General features: G+C 40.1%; 1 protein-coding gene across 1 annotated transcript in view; it reads right to left on the reverse strand.

Annotated features, from left to right (window-relative positions):
- The window catches only part of lrp1aa (low density lipoprotein receptor-related protein 1Aa), a 117,066-nt gene that overhangs the window by 53,079 nt on the left and 46,487 nt on the right, over positions 1–17,500 (reverse strand). The window contains 17 exon segments of the mRNA XM_046874969.1: positions 1,605–1,736; positions 3,096–3,340; positions 5,071–5,235; positions 5,907–6,114; positions 6,206–6,319; positions 6,322–6,402; positions 7,373–7,618; positions 8,662–8,859; positions 8,943–9,125; positions 9,879–10,046; positions 12,426–12,506; positions 12,711–12,827; positions 13,527–13,652; positions 13,996–14,136; positions 14,670–14,795; positions 15,045–15,234; positions 15,576–15,798. Coding sequence (XP_046730925.1) covers positions 1,605–1,736; positions 3,096–3,340; positions 5,071–5,235; positions 5,907–6,114; positions 6,206–6,319; positions 6,322–6,402; positions 7,373–7,618; positions 8,662–8,859; positions 8,943–9,125; positions 9,879–10,046; positions 12,426–12,506; positions 12,711–12,827; positions 13,527–13,652; positions 13,996–14,136; positions 14,670–14,795; positions 15,045–15,234; positions 15,576–15,798 — 2,744 coding nt within the window.

The raw sequence follows: 17,500 nt of genomic DNA on the forward strand, positions 1-17,500 counted from the left end.
TATAAAGAGGTGTGTGTACAGTTGTGTGTATAAAGGTGTGTGTGTACAGGTGTGTGTATAGAGGTGTGTGTGTGTGTGTGTGTGTATGGAGGTGTGTGTATAGGTGTGTGTATAGAGAGGTGTGTGTACAGGTGTGTGTATAGAGAGAGGTGTGTGTACAGGTGTATATATAAGGGTGTGTGTACAGGTGTGTGTTTAGAGATGTGTGTATAGAGTGTGTGTATAGAGATGTGTATAGAGTGTGTGTACAAATGTTGTGTGTACAGGTGTGTGTTTAGAGAAAGGTGTGTGCAGGTGTGTATATATAAGGGTGTGTGTGTACAGGTGTGTGTATAGAGATGTGTTTATGGAGGTGTGTGTACAGGTGTGTGTATAGAGAGAGGTGTGTGTACAGGTGTGTGTATAGAGAGGTTTGTGTACAGGTTTGTATATATAAGGTGTGTGTACAGGTGTGTGTATAGAGATGTGTGTATAGAGGTGTGTGTATAGAGAGAGAGGTGTGTGTACAGGTGTGTGTATAGAGAGAGGTGTGTACAGGTGTGTGTATAGAGAGAGGTGTGTGTACAGGTGTGTGTATAGAGAGAGGTGTGTGCAGGTGTGTGTGTACAGGTGTGTATAGAGTGTGTATAGAGATGTGTGTATAGAGAGGTGTGTGTATAGGTGTGTGTATAGAGATGTGTGTATAGAGAGGTGTGTGTACAAGTGTTTGTATAGAGAGAGTGTGTGTATAGAGAGAGGTGTGTCTATAGAGAGAGGTGTGTGTACAGGTGTGTGTATAGAGAGAGGTGTGTGTACAGGTGTGTATAGAGAGGTGTGTGTACAGGTGTGTGTATAGAGAGATGTGTGTACAGGTGTGTGTATAGAGGTGTGTGTACAGGTGTGTATAGAGGTGTGTGTATAGAGATGTGTATATAGAGAGGTGTGTGTATAGAGATGTGTATAGAGAGGTGTGTGTATAGAGATGTGTGTATAGAGAGAGGTGTGTGTACAGGTGTGTGTATAGAGAGTGTGTACAGGTGTGTGTGTATAGAGAGAGGTGTGTGTACAGGCGTGTGTATAAAAGAGGTGTGTGTACAGTTGTGTGTATAAAGGTGTGTGTGTGTACAGGTGTGTATAGAGGTGTGTGTGTGTAGGTGTGTGTATAGGTGTGTGTATAGAGAGTGTGTGTACAGGTGTGTGTATAGAGAGGTGTGTGTGTACAGGTGTATATATAAGGGTGTGTGTACAGGTGTGTGTTTAGAGATGTGTGTATAGAGGTGTGTGTATAGAGATGTGTGTATAGAGGTGTGTGTACAAATGTTGTGTGTACAGGTGTGTGTTTAGAGAAAGGTGTGTGTGCAGGTGTGTATATATAAGGTGTGTGTACAGGTGTGTGTATAGAGATGTGTTTATGGAGGTGTGTGTACAGGTGTGTATATAGAGGTGTGTGTACAGGTGTGTGTATAGAGAGGTTTGTGTACAGGTTTGTATATATAAGGTGTGTGTACAGGTGTGTGTATAGAGATGTGTGTATAGAGGTGTGTGTGTATAGAGGTGTGTATAGAGGTGTGTGTACAGGTGTGTGTATAGAGAGGTGTGTGTACAGGTGTGTAAAGTACACTGACCGTAGCAAGTATGATTGTCGCCACTCAACCTCATTAAATGAGGACACGCGCAGGAGAACGCCTGATTATAATTAATGAGACAGAGATGAGAACAAGGGCCGAGACCACCGTTTGCTGCACATGGGTTTGGAGCTGAAACACACACACACACACACACACACACACACACACACACACACACACACACACACACACACACACCAAACATATTACATTTACTTCCTTTACAAACTAATTCAAACAAGAGCGAATGAGAGAGCAAGAGAGAGAGAGAGAGAGAAAGAGAGCGAGAGAGAGAGAGAGAGAGAGAGAGAGAGAGAGAAGAGAGAGAAAGAGGAAGAAAAGAAAAATAAAGGGAGAGAGAGAGAGAGAGAGAGAGAGAGAGAGAGAGAGAGAGAGAGAGAGAGAGAGGAGAGAGAGAGAGAGAGAGAGAGGAGGAAGAGAGAGAGAGAAAAGAAGATTATTTAAAAGTAATTAATGCTTAAATTTAATTAAAGGTTTTCTGATAGAAAGACCAAATCAGACAGCAGTTATAGGTGTTAAGTAAAATATTTAGGCAGACAGAGAGATAGACAGACAAACAAACAGACAGAGAGAGAGACAAACAGACCACAGATAGACAAAACAATACACAGACAGACAGAGCGATAGCCAGATACAGACACGGACATACAGACACTAAAACAGCGATAATCAGACAGACAGAGGGACAGAGTGATAGACAGACAGACACACAACCAAACAGAGAGAGCAAGTCAGACACACATACAGGGCAATAAACAGACAGACAGACAGAAACAGATATTCTGTTTAAATTTGTTCGAGTTCTGCAGGATAAATCTCTCTCTTTCTCTCTCTCTCTCGCTCTCTTTCTCGCTCCCTTTCTCGCTCTCTATAATAATAATAAAAGGGTTTCTTTGTGTTTGGAATTTAAATGAGAAATAAATGAGATTATTAAAAGAACATTAAAAGAACATCATCATTAAGATGCACATATGCTGTTTATAACAATATTAAATAAATGAATACATTTTAATAATCCTAATGTTTATTTCTGGTATTTTTTTTTTTTTTTTACACTTCTGTGCTGCAGTGCCTCATTACAACCCTGGAACCGGAGTCAGTCTTCCTGTCAAGAACCCAAACCACTGCTTGTGTAAAGAACCTTGTCTGGGTTCATTAAAGGTCAAATTAAGGATAAAAAAAGTGTAACTGTGTTTATTTGAAACCGCTCGTGGGCTGGATGATGTATAAAGGATGATCATTTCAATGTGATGATACAGAGTAGAGAATGGGAAGAAGGGAATGCAGAGTTGGGAGTAGTGAAAAAAGAACAGGGAGGGTGGAGGAAAGAATATGGAATAAAGGTGTAGAGAATAGAGAGTAGGGAATATAAAGTAGGGAATAGGTAATAGAGAATAGGGTATAATGAAGAGGGAATAGGGAGTAGGAATTAGGACGCAGGGTTAATCTGCTCCCTTCCCTGCTCACCTTGCGGTTGTCTGGATGGATGATACACCTGCAGATCAAAGGGCTGTGTGTTGGTCCTCTGCACCACTGTAACATTGTTTCCTGTCCACTTGTTGGCTTTGGCGAGTGTGTTCGTGCGCCAGTCCGTCCAGTAAACCTCCCCTCCGTACATAGTGACGGCAAATGGGTGCGACAGGTATTCGTGTCCACGGAGAACCTCGATCAGGCCAGAACCATCGTACTTGGTGGAGTATATTGCATCAGATCTGGGAACAAGAAGTAAAAACAAGAGTACACTAAACCAACTGTTTCTGAAGCTGGTGACGTGCTAAAATCAGTGTTACCATTGTTACAACACTCCCAGATGTGCTGAACGACTTTTACGCCCGATTTAAAGTGCAGAACAACATGGCGGCGAGGAAGACCACCCCTCCTCCCAGTGACCAGGTGCTCTGTCTAACCACTAAAGTCAGGGAAACTCAATGCAGAGTTAACCCACGGAAGTCTGCTGGACCAGACAACATTCCTGTCAGAGAGCTCAGAAAATGTGCAGAACAGCTAGCAGATGTCTTCAACGACATCTTTAACACCTCAAGACAACGACCATCGCCTCCATGCCGTAGAAGTCTACTGTCTCCTGCCTCAATGACTACCGTCTTGTCGAACTCACACCAATCGTGATGAAGTGCTTCCAGAGGCTCGTCATGAGGCACATCAAGACCCCGCTTCCACCCTCAGTGGACCCCATGCAGTTTGCATTCCGTCCAAACCGTTCCACGGACGATGCCATCTCCACGACCCTATATCTGGCCCTCACCTACCTGGACAACAAGGACTCGTATGTACGAATGCTGTTCATAGACTTCAGCTCAGCATTCAACACAATCTTCCCTCGTTGAGCCTACTGGGCCTGAACACCTCTCTCTGTAACTGGATCCTGGACTTCCTGACTGGGAGACCTCAGTCTGTCCGGATCGGAAACAGCATCTCCAGCAGAACCACACTATGCACTGGGGCCCCTCAGGGCTGTGTGACACGACCGTGGTGAGTCTCATCAACAAGAACGATGAGTCAGCATACAGAGAGGAGGTGCAATGGTTAACAGCCTGGTGTGGAGCGAACAACCTGTCTCTCAACGTCGACAAAACTAAAGAGATGATTGTTGACTTCAGTAGAACACAGAGCAACCATTCTCCACTAATCATCGATAGATCCTCCGTGAAGATCGTCAAGAGCACCAAACTCCTTAGTGTTCATCTGGAGGAGGACTTCACTTGGTCGCTCAACACCAGCTCCATCACCAAGAGGTTACACACACCCTTCACACACACTCTGCACCCTCCTGCCATCAGGGAAACAGTTCAAAACATTCGGGCCGCCACATCCAGACTGCGCAACAGTTTCTTCCCTTAAGCCATCAGGCTTCTCAATACAGAACTGAATTAAAACTCACACACACACACACACACACACACACACACACACACACAACTGTGTGACTAATCTGTACAACCTGGAGTCAACACACATTCGTACTCACTTCACACATCCATGTCTTCAGCACCACCGATTTTATTCTACCACTTCATCTAACCCCCTCTCTCCCTTTACCAGTCACAGTACCAACATTTAAAGTACCAACCCGAACCTCTACTCTTCTCCACTTTTCCTTTTCCTGCCGTCTTTGTAGATGTCTTTCTCCTCTCCTACTCCTCCTTCAGCCGACAGTAGCACAATTTCCCCGTTGGCTTACAATATTTTTTACGCTGGATGTCCTTCATAACACAACCCTCCCTATTTATCCAGGTTTGGGACCGGCAATAAGAGTGCACTGGCTTGTACAACACTAATGGCGGTGACTGTACAATAACAAGGTTAATTACAGAGTTTTAGCAGTGATCAGTATAACGCCTTAATCACTCAATGTTCATTACTTTAGAGTGATCATATTTTGGAATATTGCTGGAACATATCTAGAAGAATAAAGCTCTCTTACCGGGCGTCTATCCAGAGGATTCTCCTCTCGAGGTAATCGACAGTGAGGCCATTGGGCCAACCTCCATTTCCGGTCTCTTTATGGATGGTACGCCGCCCAAATCCACTCATAGATGCAGCCTCGATCCTCGGCATGCTCGCGTCCCAATCCGTCCAAAACAGAATTCTGCACAAAAAATGTTTTATTTGCAGGAACTGGAAAAAACCCGGAGGTGAGAACCAGGGTGAATATGTAAATGGGGGACGAGTGATTTGTGGGGCTCAAAAGATAAGTCTTGCTAATTCAGTGGTTTTTAAAGTGTGGGGCATGACCCTCTAGTGGGGAATAAAGACATGACAGGTGGGGCACGATGAACGGCAGGATCTATTACATTTTTCATTTCATTTCTTTAAAATCTTCACTTATGATTTTATCATTTAAAAATAAAGTTCATACACTGAAAGCAACCACAAACAAACAATTAGGTCATTAATGGAAACAAAATCAGTTAGGGTTCAGAACACACCTACACTTTTATATAATCTATTTTTAACCTTGATGCTATTTAATGTTATTGATTTAGAAATGTATGTTTTAATAAATTACACATTTTGAAACTTGAAGTATTTTATTACCACTTTTTGGGTGATTGAGGACAGGTGGGGCTTAAATATTTACCCCTCTAAAGTGGGGAATGGCAGAAAAAGTTTAAAACTACTGTGCTAATCTGCCAAATGTGTGATAAACTTGCAGGAAATCTGAAAGTAAAACTGATTGAGTGAAGGATAAAGCAGAGGAGTGAATTTGAATGAATGTGAGTTGGATTTAAATTAGTATAATATAAGGGTATACAGTACCCCTCCCTGGGGTCGAGGGCAATGGCCCGGGGATGTTCGACGTCTCCGGCTAGCAGCGTAGTTCGCATGGTGCCGTCTAGTTTTGCCACTTCAATCTGATCCAAGTTACTTTCCACCCAGTAAATATTCCCAGCGATCCAATCCACAGCTAATCCTTCAGGCGTCGCCAAACCGTACTGAATCACCACATCAAAACTAGTCAGAGCCGCTGAGGACACACAGAAAAACAATGCTTATGATGCTCATGTTCATTACAGGTTTACTGCTAAAATGTTCAAACACCAGGCTCTGAACAGTACCTCCGTTCTCGGACAGTTTCCCGCGGTAAATTTTGTCCTCTACCACATCGGTCCAGTAGAGAGCGCTCTCATTCAGATGGAAGTCAAGAGCGATGGTGTTGCGAAGTCCCGGACGAGGACGCTGAACTCTCCTTTGTGCAGGTCGATGCGTCGAATCTCGTGACGGTTTGAGAAGATAATAAACGGCTTAAAGGGGTCTAAGAGAAAACCAGAGGACAAATGATAAAAAAGAAACAAAATACAAAAGATCAATAGGTAGGAAAGTGAAAACGACTCAAATGAAGGAGAAACAAGAAAATATTTTATATATTTATATAAATGAATAAACATCAAATATTTACTTGTAAAACAATGTATTCACTGTTTATGAAAACTATTCATAAATTACGTAAATTACTAATAATAAAGATAAAATTCTATAATAATATAATAAAAAATTCTATAAAATAAATGTATAACTGTCTTATAAAAATTAGATTTTTTTAAATTGCATTATAATTAGTTTAAAACATTTCTGTAAATAATTGTAAAGGAAATGATGTGTTTTTGCACGCAGAGCTGTCAGGTTTGTTTAGAGCAGTACTGAACGTACAACTTCTTTTTTCATACAACCTTTGACCTTTCAATTGAATCTAAACAGCTAAAAAAAAAGATTTATTTGCCTTAATTTACCAGAAACTTCTTTGTCATACTGGGGTAAAGTCTCCATGGTGACCATAGCACTTCCTGCCAAAATAAATGTTTTCCCTTTTCTTCTTTATGCTTATTCCTCAGATTTCCAGCGTGTTAATAATGGAGCTATTCACTGAGCTGCACCATGTTCCCTCCGTGCCCTCGAGCTCACCCAGTTTATTACCCCTAAACCCAAAACCACCACCTTTATTACAGATTGAGTACCCTTCTGAGAAGCACACTTCCTGAAGACGTGGCTGATCTCCAGCCTTATGTTCAGCTCTTTTCTTTTCTTTTTATGGATTTTGTCCCATTATTTTATTTTCTTCACAGAACAAAATGAACAGTGGAGAAAAATCTGACCTTTATTTAATAAGAACAGACTATTTTTAACATTAAAATGTTCCGGGCCAAAATGTCAAAATGGAGCCAAAGTTCAGAATTTGTATTACTGTATAGAATCTATATACTGTATATTGAGTATATGTTGTTTACCGGTGCTCCTGCAGCTCTCCATGTCTGGCTCCAGAGCCCAGCCTTCGTAGCATGAGCACTTGACAGTGAATTTGTCCTGTTCGCAGCGCTGACTGCACTTCAGATGTTTGGCACAGAAGCCCTGGATCTGGCAGGTTTTATTGTTGGCACTGAGCTCCATCCCCAGAGGACAGGAACACACGATTCCCAAACCTGGAGCTACGGAACAGTTGTGACTGCAGCCGCCATTCTCCAGAGAGCACAGATCTGATCATACACAGAGTATCACAGCGTTTCTCAGTAACATGGAACACCTGTACATACCGTACCTTTATAAACGTTATATTAACCTGCAGACAGGACGAGGAGTGGGAATAGGAGAGTGTATAGAAAAGAAGTGCAAGTGGAAAGGGGAATGGTGGATGGGGTATAGGGTATAAGGGGATGGGGTATAGGATATAGGGATTTGTGAATAGGGAAAACTGTATAGGGTATAGGCAATGGGGAATAGGGTATAGGGTATAGGGAATGGTGTATAGGGTATAGTGGATGGGGGATGGGGTATAGGATATTTGAAATGTGGTATAGGATATATGGAATGGGGTATAGAGAATGGGGTATAGGGTATGGGTTATGGAGTATAGGATATGGGGTATAGGGAATGTGATATGTTATAGGGGATAGGGATAGAAAATTGTCTATAGGGATAGGGTACATGGTGTAGGAAATGGGGTAGAGGGTATAGGAAATGCTGATATAGGGCATGGGGTATAGGAAATAGAAAATGGGGTATAGGGTATATGGTATAGGGTATAGGAAATAGGAATGGGGTATAGGGTATATGGTATAGGGATGGGGTATAGGTATATGGTATAGGGATGGGGTATAGGAAATAGGAATGGGGTATAGGGTATAGGGAATGGGGTATAGGGTATATGGTATAGGGATGGGGTATAGGGAATGAAGGTTAAGAGAATGGGGTATAGAGTATATGGTATAGGGGATGGGGTATAGGGTATAGGAATGAAGGTTAAGAGAATGGGATATAGGGTATATGGTACAGGGTATAGGGAATGAAGGTTAAGAGAATGGGGTATAGGTATATGGTATAGGGATGGGGTATAGGGTATAGGAATGAAGGTTAAGAGAATGGGATATAGGGTATATGGTACAGGGTATAGGGAATGAAGGTTAAGAGAATGGGGTATAGGGTATATGGTATAGGGGATGGGGTATAGGGTATAGGGTATAGGGAATGAAGGTTAAGAGAATGGGGTATAGGGTATATGATTAATTGAGTGCTCTCTCACCGCACAGTTTCTCGTCAGATCCATCAGGACAGTCATCTTTCCCATCACACAATTTCTCAGGTCGTAGGCAGATGTTTGAGTCGTTAACACACATGTGATGTGAGAGTTTACACACCAGCGCTTCACAGTTCTCTTCGTCCGAGTTATCCTCACAGTCGCTGTCTCCATCACAAACCCACGCCTTACTAATACATTTTGCTATGGGACAGAAGGCGACAGTAAGCAGTGCTGTGTGCCCTCAGTAACACATCCACTACACTACATTATCCACAATTCCTCACCGGAGTCTTTGCAGCCGAATTTGACCGCAGGGTCACAGATGTTTGTGACGCCTTCGCAGTTTTTCTCGTCGCTCATATCCACACAGTCCGTGTCTCCATCACAGCGCCAGCGCAGAGGAATACACAGACTGTCCATCCAACACTGAAACTCATCAGTGTGACAACCACCAGGGGGACGGGTCGCTAAAACACACACACACACACACACACACACACACAAACACACACCTTAATTACCATGAACCAATAAGTTTGATCATCTTCTTTATATTCTTCTCCTCATTATTATACATATTGTTATTTATATTTATTAGTTTCAGTAGTAATTTTAAATGATATCAAATCTATTTTGCTACTTTATAATTTATAAGTTATGATTCTGTATCACAATACTTATAAAAATATTCATTTAATTTATTGTATATTTAAACTTACTTTTATGTTATTTTGTACTTGTTTACTAATTTATTTATTTATTAGTAGAAATCCTAGTAGTATTTTTGAAAAAGTAAACATTTTTTATTCATTCTTTTTATTGTTATTATTGGTTGTAATACTAATTAATATGTTAATTTATACAATTAACATACAATTAATATTAATTGTAACAATTAGACGTGATTAAAATGGGTTTATAAATGATGATGATGATGAAAATGGTGGTGGTGGTGATGAAGATGAGGAGGATAATGATCATGGTGGTGATAAAGATGGGGATAAAGATAATGATGATTATCGTGATTATAATGGTGATGATGACGGTGGTGATAATGGTTATTAAGATGGTGATGTGATAATAATGATGCCCATGATGATGATGGTGATAAAGATGATCGTGATGATGATGATGATGGTGGTGGTGGTGGTAATGAGGAAGAGGAGGAGGATGATGATGATGGTGGTGGCGATGATGGTGGTGATGATGTTGATGGTTACCGTTATTGCTGCAGTTGGCGTGGGTCTCATCGCTGAAGTCGTTGCAGTCGTTGTCTCCGTCGCAGGTCCAGTAATCGGGAATGCAGCGGCCACTGTTGCATTTAAACTGCGTGCTGGAGCAGGAGTGAGTGCAGCCCGCTTCATCACTGTTATCACCGCAATCATTATCTACAACACAATTACACAACAACGCTACACAACTGGCACCAAATACACTGACATTACATTATAAAATACAACACACACACACACACACACACACACACACACACACACACACACACACAAAGACAATTTAATAAAGACACACACAAAGATCACAATAGATAATGACAGAAACTGCATAGATCGCACCATGCACCATGGGGAAAAGCTCTATTTTAATTCAAATATAAAGAGAAGAAATAAAAAGGTGCCATTAAATCTGCAGAGTCTCCCAGCGATTCTATTGTACTGAGTAGGAAATGCTTACATATCAATACGATTAATATGTAAAATCTTTGATTTCCTACTAAGATAATAATAAATTATTGAGAGAACTGACTGCAGCTTTTAATAAACCATATGTAATTATTATTTATTTAAAACAAATACATTACAAACTAAATTGATTGATTTATTGATTGAGTGATTGCTGGCTACAGATATTTATGGTGCATGTTGATCTATGCACTAACCGGTCAGGTTGGGACAATTGAACTCATCAGATCCGTCCCCACAATCCTTTTCTGCAACAGGGAGCCAATTGGAGACAAGGGGTGGGCCAATGGCACATAGAACAGGAAGTGATGTAAACACACACACAGATGGATAAATGAGGAAATGAACACAAAAACACACAAAGACACAGACAAAGGGTAATGACAGAGACGTGATGTAGTGAACACACACACACACACACACACACACACACACACACACACACACACAACAACATATACTATTACACAACATCACACACTATAACACACTCCTACACATGATGATGCAAAATACACACCAATAAACAATAACACACACTAACCAATTATAACACACACTAATTCACTATAACGCACACCATAACAATATAACACACACCATACCAGTATAACACACACTAACCAATTATAACACACTAATACACTATAACACACACCGTAACAATATAACACACACTAACCAATTATAACACACTAATACACTATAACACACCATACCAATATAACACACACTAACCAATTATAACACACACCATACCAATATAACACACACTAACCAATTATAACACACACTAACCAATTATAACACACACACACTAACCAATTATAACACACTAACCAATTATAACACACACCATACCAATATAACACACACTAACCAATTATAACACACACCATACCAATATAACACACACTAACCAATTATAACACACACCATACCAATATAACACACACTAACCAATTATAACACACACTAACCAATTATAACACACCATACCAATATAACACACACTAACCAATTATAACACACACCATACCAATATAACACACACTAACCAATTATAACACACTAATACAAACCAGCACATTATAACACACACTAACCAATTATAACACACGCCATACCAATATAACACACACTAACCAATAACACTCTGATACACTATAACACACACCATAACAATATAACACACACCATACCAATATAACACACTAACCAATTATAACACACACCCATAACAATATAACACACACTAACCAATTATAACACACACCATACCAATATAACACACACTAACCAATTATAACACACACCATAACAATATAACACACACTAACCAATTAACACACTAATACACTATAACACACTGTAACAATATAACACACACTAACCAATTAACACACTAATACACTATAACACACACTGTAACAATATAACACACACTAACCAATTAACACACTAATACACTATAACACACACTGTAACAATATAACACACACTAACCAATTATAACACACCCCATAACAATATAACACACACTAACCAATTATAACACACTGATACACTGTAACACACACCATAACAATATAACACACACTAACCAATTATAACACACACCATAACAATATAACACACACTAACCAATTAACACACTAATACACTATAACACACTGTAACAATATAACACACACTAATCAATTATAACACATACCCCATAACAATATAACACACACTAACCAATTATAACACACTGATACACTGTAACACACACCATAACAATATAACACACACTAACCAATATAACACACACCATAACAATATAACACACACTAACCAATTATAACACACACACTAACCAATTATAACACACACCATAACAATATAACACACACTAACCAATTATAACACACTGATACACTGTAACACACACCATAACAATATAACACATACCATAACAATATAAGGCACAAAGACCCACTAACACACACTAATACAAACCAGCACATTATAACACACTAACACACAAGTCGACACGTGTAGCCGTGAGAAAGTAAAAGCACTCACCGCTGTCACAGCGCCAGTTCATGTTGATGCAGCGTCCGTTATTACATGTGAACTGGGTGGGAGGAAAACATGTGGGATATGCTGAACACAACACACACACACACACACACACACACACACACACACACACACACACACACACACACACGGTAAAATCCCATAATATTCACACACTGCACACTCTTCTAGTTTGTAAGCAATACATGTGAGTGATAATAAAGTGTAATAAAGGAAGTGGTGTGTGTGTGTGTGTGTGTGTGTGTGTGTTAGAGAGATGGTATGTACCACAGGATGCAGGTTCATCAGAACGATCTCCACAATCATCATCCAGGTCACACGTCCACGAGCTGGGAATACACCGTCCACTCGCACATGAGTACTGATTAGCAGGACACGTCCGAGCTGAGAAACAGGGAACGTCCAAAATGTGAGAGAAATCAAAGAGATATGAGAGAGCCATGAGAGAGACGTGAGAGATATGAGATAGAGACATGAGAGAGACATGACAAATATTAGAGATGTGTGAGAGACAAGAGAGATATGAGAGACATAAGAAAGAGATTTGTGAGAGAGGTGAGAGAGATAAGAAATGTGAGAGAGATATAAGAGATATAAGTGAGATGTGGGAGAGATAAGAGATGTAATATAGATATGAGAGGGATGTGAAGGAGGTAAAAGATGTGAGGAAGATATGAGAAAGATGTGAGAGAGATATGAAAAATGTGAGGGAGATAAAATATGTGAGAGAGGTATGAAAGAGATGAGAGAGAGAGATGTGGGAGACATGTGAGAGAGATGTGAGGGAGATAAAAGATGTGAGAGATGTGAGAGAGATAAAAGATGTGAGAGATGTGAGAGAGAAATGTGTGTTTTTCTTTTTCTGTGTCCATTTCTATTTGTCTCTGTGTTTCTCTCCATCTCTCTCTGCTCTTTTTCTCACAGTATAAACAAACTGAAATGACAGAATGAGAGTTGGAAATGATTTCACCTGAACTGGAGAAGAAAATGTGAGAATTCCTGCAGAGATCATCAGCTAAAGGTCACCGCCCATCAGAAACACCTTGTGTGCGTGTGTGTGTGTGTGTGTGTGTGTGTGTGTACCGGAGCACGTAGAGTTGGACTCGTCCTCGTCGTTGCCACAATCGTTGTCTCCGTCACAGAGCCAGCGCATGGGGATGCAGCGATTATTCTGACATTTAAACCGATCAGCAGGACACGTGTGCTGATCTACACACACACACACACACACACACACACACACACACACACACACTAATAAACAGCAGAGAAACAACCTCTAATTTTTATTTGTGTATTATGTATTCGTTAAGTAAGTCTAAGTGTGTGTGTGTGTGTGTGTGTGTGTGTGTGTGTGTGTGTGTGTGTGTAAGTCTGAGTGTGTGTAAACGAGAGTGTATAAGGGTGTTAGCTTTGATGCAGCTCGGCAAAAACTCCTGACATTCTCTCATCAGATTCACAAGATCGTCAGTGTGTGCGTGTTTGTGTGTGTGTGTGTGTGTGTGTGTGTGTGTGTGTGTGTGTGTGTGTGTGTGTGTGTGTTTGTTCTCACGACAGAGTTCAGGAGCTTCATCACTGTTGTCTAGACAGTCGTTGTCTCCGTCGCACTTCCAGCGCTCCTGAATACAGCGATTATTCTTACAGGCGAACTCTCCAGACTGACACTGAGGAGGGGGAATGTAAGACGGGTTCGCTACACACACACACACACACACACACACACACACACACACACACACACACAGTTAATTCTTATTATTCTACACATTTTATTTTATTCCTGAATGCTAAGTCACTAGCATTCTGATAAACATATTTGATCCTCAGAATTCTAGCTAGCTAGCTGTTAGCATGTTAAGTACTTCAATAGCTAGCAGTTGGGTGGTGTAACTTTTCCTCATCAATTCCTAAACTAATGTAATAACATGCGAGCTGTTTTGTGTTAAAACTGCTAATTTGCTAGCCGATAGAAGGTACAGTATCTCAGAATTGTTAGCATTTCTTCATTTATAAAGTAACGTAGCTAGAGAAATCATAATAATAACTCGTTTTCTCCAGAAATCTAGCTAGCTAGTTTTTTGGCGCATACTTTTAACAAGTGCTAACAAGCAATTAGCTTTATGTGTTTCATTTTAGTGGTTTTATTTTCTGGGGTTTTATTGTTTGTTTATTAAACTAAGTTTATTGTAATAACATGTTGAAACCGATGCTAATTAGATCTGTTACCTTTACAGCTGGTGTTATCTGCCGGGTCCAGGAGCTGATCTTCAGCACAAGCGCACGATCGACCTTCTGGCGTCACTAAACACAAAATACTGCATCCACCGTTATTCGATCGACACGCATTCGTACCTGAAAACCAGGAAACAGACAGACAGTTAAAAGAGTCTACTCTCAAGATTATTAGCGTTTGTGTTTGCTAAAGCGAATAGCTCACTGTAGTTAAATGCTACATTTATATCAGAATGCTAAAACAGATCACTGGTCATTGATCCTCCTGAACCTCGTGCTGTTAGTAAGAGCATGTCTCAGAAGGGTAGGTCATTAGCCGTTAGCATTGTCTGTGAGGTGAGCTGTTGAATGATGAACTGGGGTCGATACCTTGCTGTTGCTGGGCGTCGTACATGCGGATTTCGAAAATGGGAGGACGCTCGTTGCGGAGAAGTGTGACAGATTTGGTGTCCTGGTCGAGTTTGTAGATGCTGCCGCTACGGTACTCGTTCCAGAACAGGAAGTTCTTATAGTGGCAGAGACCGAAGGCGTGACTCAGTTCCTGTCCTTCATACACAGTCTAAAGGGAAACACAGAATATTTAGCATGTAGCAATATCTTCCTGTAAATGCTAGCTAGTTGCCAGGATTTCCATGCTATCACCTTGCTAGTTGGCATGGTTTCAATGTTAACAACTAGCTAGGTTCCACGTTTCCTTGTAAATACTAATTAGTTGCCATATTTTCCATTCTATCACCTTGAAACTATAATCTAACCCTAACTGTAACCCTAGCAACTAGTTTATTTCGCTTAACACTTGGTTTAGCGCTCTGTTGTAACGTAGCTGATTAGCCTGTAGCAGAAATATATTTGCTAATCAGTGAAGATTTATAGAGAAAAGGTAAACGTTTCAGAGCTGACCTTGCGCTCGGTGCTGTTGAGGTAAACCATCTCAATGCGGTCATAATAAGCATCCACCCAGTACAGGATCCCCTGAGGAACATCCAGGCTCAGACCATTGGGCCACAAAACTGTCTTCGAGGTCAGGAGAATGTTCCGGTTGGTTCCATCCATCCAGGCTCTCTCGATTTTACCTCTTTTGCTTTCTTTCGGATCTTCTTCCCAATCCGTCCAGTACATCCATCTAAAAAAAAACAATGATTTCAGCAGAAGCTCTTCAGTTAAACAGTTCAGAAAAATTTGACCAACATGGCAAGTCATTAAAAAAATCCAGGAACTGAATTGATTGACAGCCCAGGATCTCTGTAGCTTTATACAACCACATCAATACAATTAACCTGAATGTCTTCTTCACACCACCAGCTTTCATTGTTGATAAAAGTCATTACTGGGTTTCAGAGGTGGCAAAGGTATACACATCGTTTACTCAAGTAGAAGTACAGATACTCATGTTTTAAAAGACTTCAGTAAAAGTTGAAGTTCTGACTACACTTTTTTACTCAAGTTAAAGTAAAGAAGTTTGGGATCTGACATGTACTCAAGTAAAAAGTAGCTGTTACTACGACCTGTTTTAGTGTCACGCTGGTACCTGAACCTCACATTATATCAATGTATTAATACAAAAACTGAATGTTTCCAGGCTGAACAACCAAAACCAATATATATATATATATATATATATATATATATATATATCTCACCTGGTCATAAGTACGGTATGTCATTTTTGAGCATTGAATTCAACATTTAATCCCAATGTGCTTTAATATTTCCCTCAACTCTTCTGGGAAGATGTTCCACTAGGTTTTTGTAGTGTACTTATGGATATTTATGTTCATCAGCCACAAGGGTGTTATGAAAGGCGGGTACTGATGTAGGTAAGAGCTGAGGTGAGGAGGCCTGGGTGCAGTCAGCATTCCAATTCATCCCAAAGGTGTTCAGTAGGGATGAGATCAGAGCTCTATAGCAGGCCACTCAAGATCTTCCTCTCCAAAGCATGTAAACCAGATCTTCCAGGAGCTCACTTTGTGCACAGGGGCATCACCATGGTCACCCAACAGGTTTGGGTTTCCAAGTTCAAGTGAATGCAAAATTTTATTATTAGATTTATTAGATTATTAGATTATTAGATTAGATTAGATTTGTGGTAAAAGTTTGGAAAAGAACCACATAGAGCAGGAAAGGGCAGGTGTCCTAATACTTTTGTGTGGAGCTACATACTACAGAAACTAAGAACATTAACAACATCCTTATTTAAAAAATAGCAACATGTGGCAGCAGCCCTTATTTAAAATACAAACAAAATTGTTTTAAACTTTAAACATTAAAGAACATTAAGAAGATATAACAATAAAATGTTAGATATATATCATATTATATATTATAATTTCGAACATCTCCCTTATATATGACCATGGTGTGGAGGAATGTCTTTCCTGTGACTCCCTCTGAATTCACATGAACCATTCCTCTTGTTCTTGCTCATTGTTTGCTCCACTTGATTATGTCTACATCTGATAGGCAGGAAATAATACACCAGTGATTTGGTGAAAAAGCCACGCAATGAGAAGAAATAATACTAAAAGTAACGAGGCTGGTGTGAAAATGTAAGAAGTAGAAAGTAAAATTTGTGTAAAAATGTAATGAGTGAAAGTAAAAAGTTTTCTGAAAAATAAACAGTGGAGTAAAAAAACTGATACCAGAAAAATACCAGTAAAGAAGTATTTGTACTTCGTTACTTTCCACCTCTGCTGGGTTTATTAAAGATCTAATACACCAGAACGTTCACACAAGTCAGAGAGATGTTCTTTCCAGTCATGACTAAAGTTTATTCATGAGCCAGTTTACTGAGTCATTTCAGGGAAAAGCTGAATCTTTCGCTTAGA

The sequence above is a fragment of the Silurus meridionalis genome, chromosome 19, assembly GCF_014805685.1.
Source record: "Silurus meridionalis isolate SWU-2019-XX chromosome 19, ASM1480568v1, whole genome shotgun sequence".
NCBI classification, from domain to species: domain Eukaryota; kingdom Metazoa; phylum Chordata; class Actinopteri; order Siluriformes; family Siluridae; genus Silurus; species Silurus meridionalis.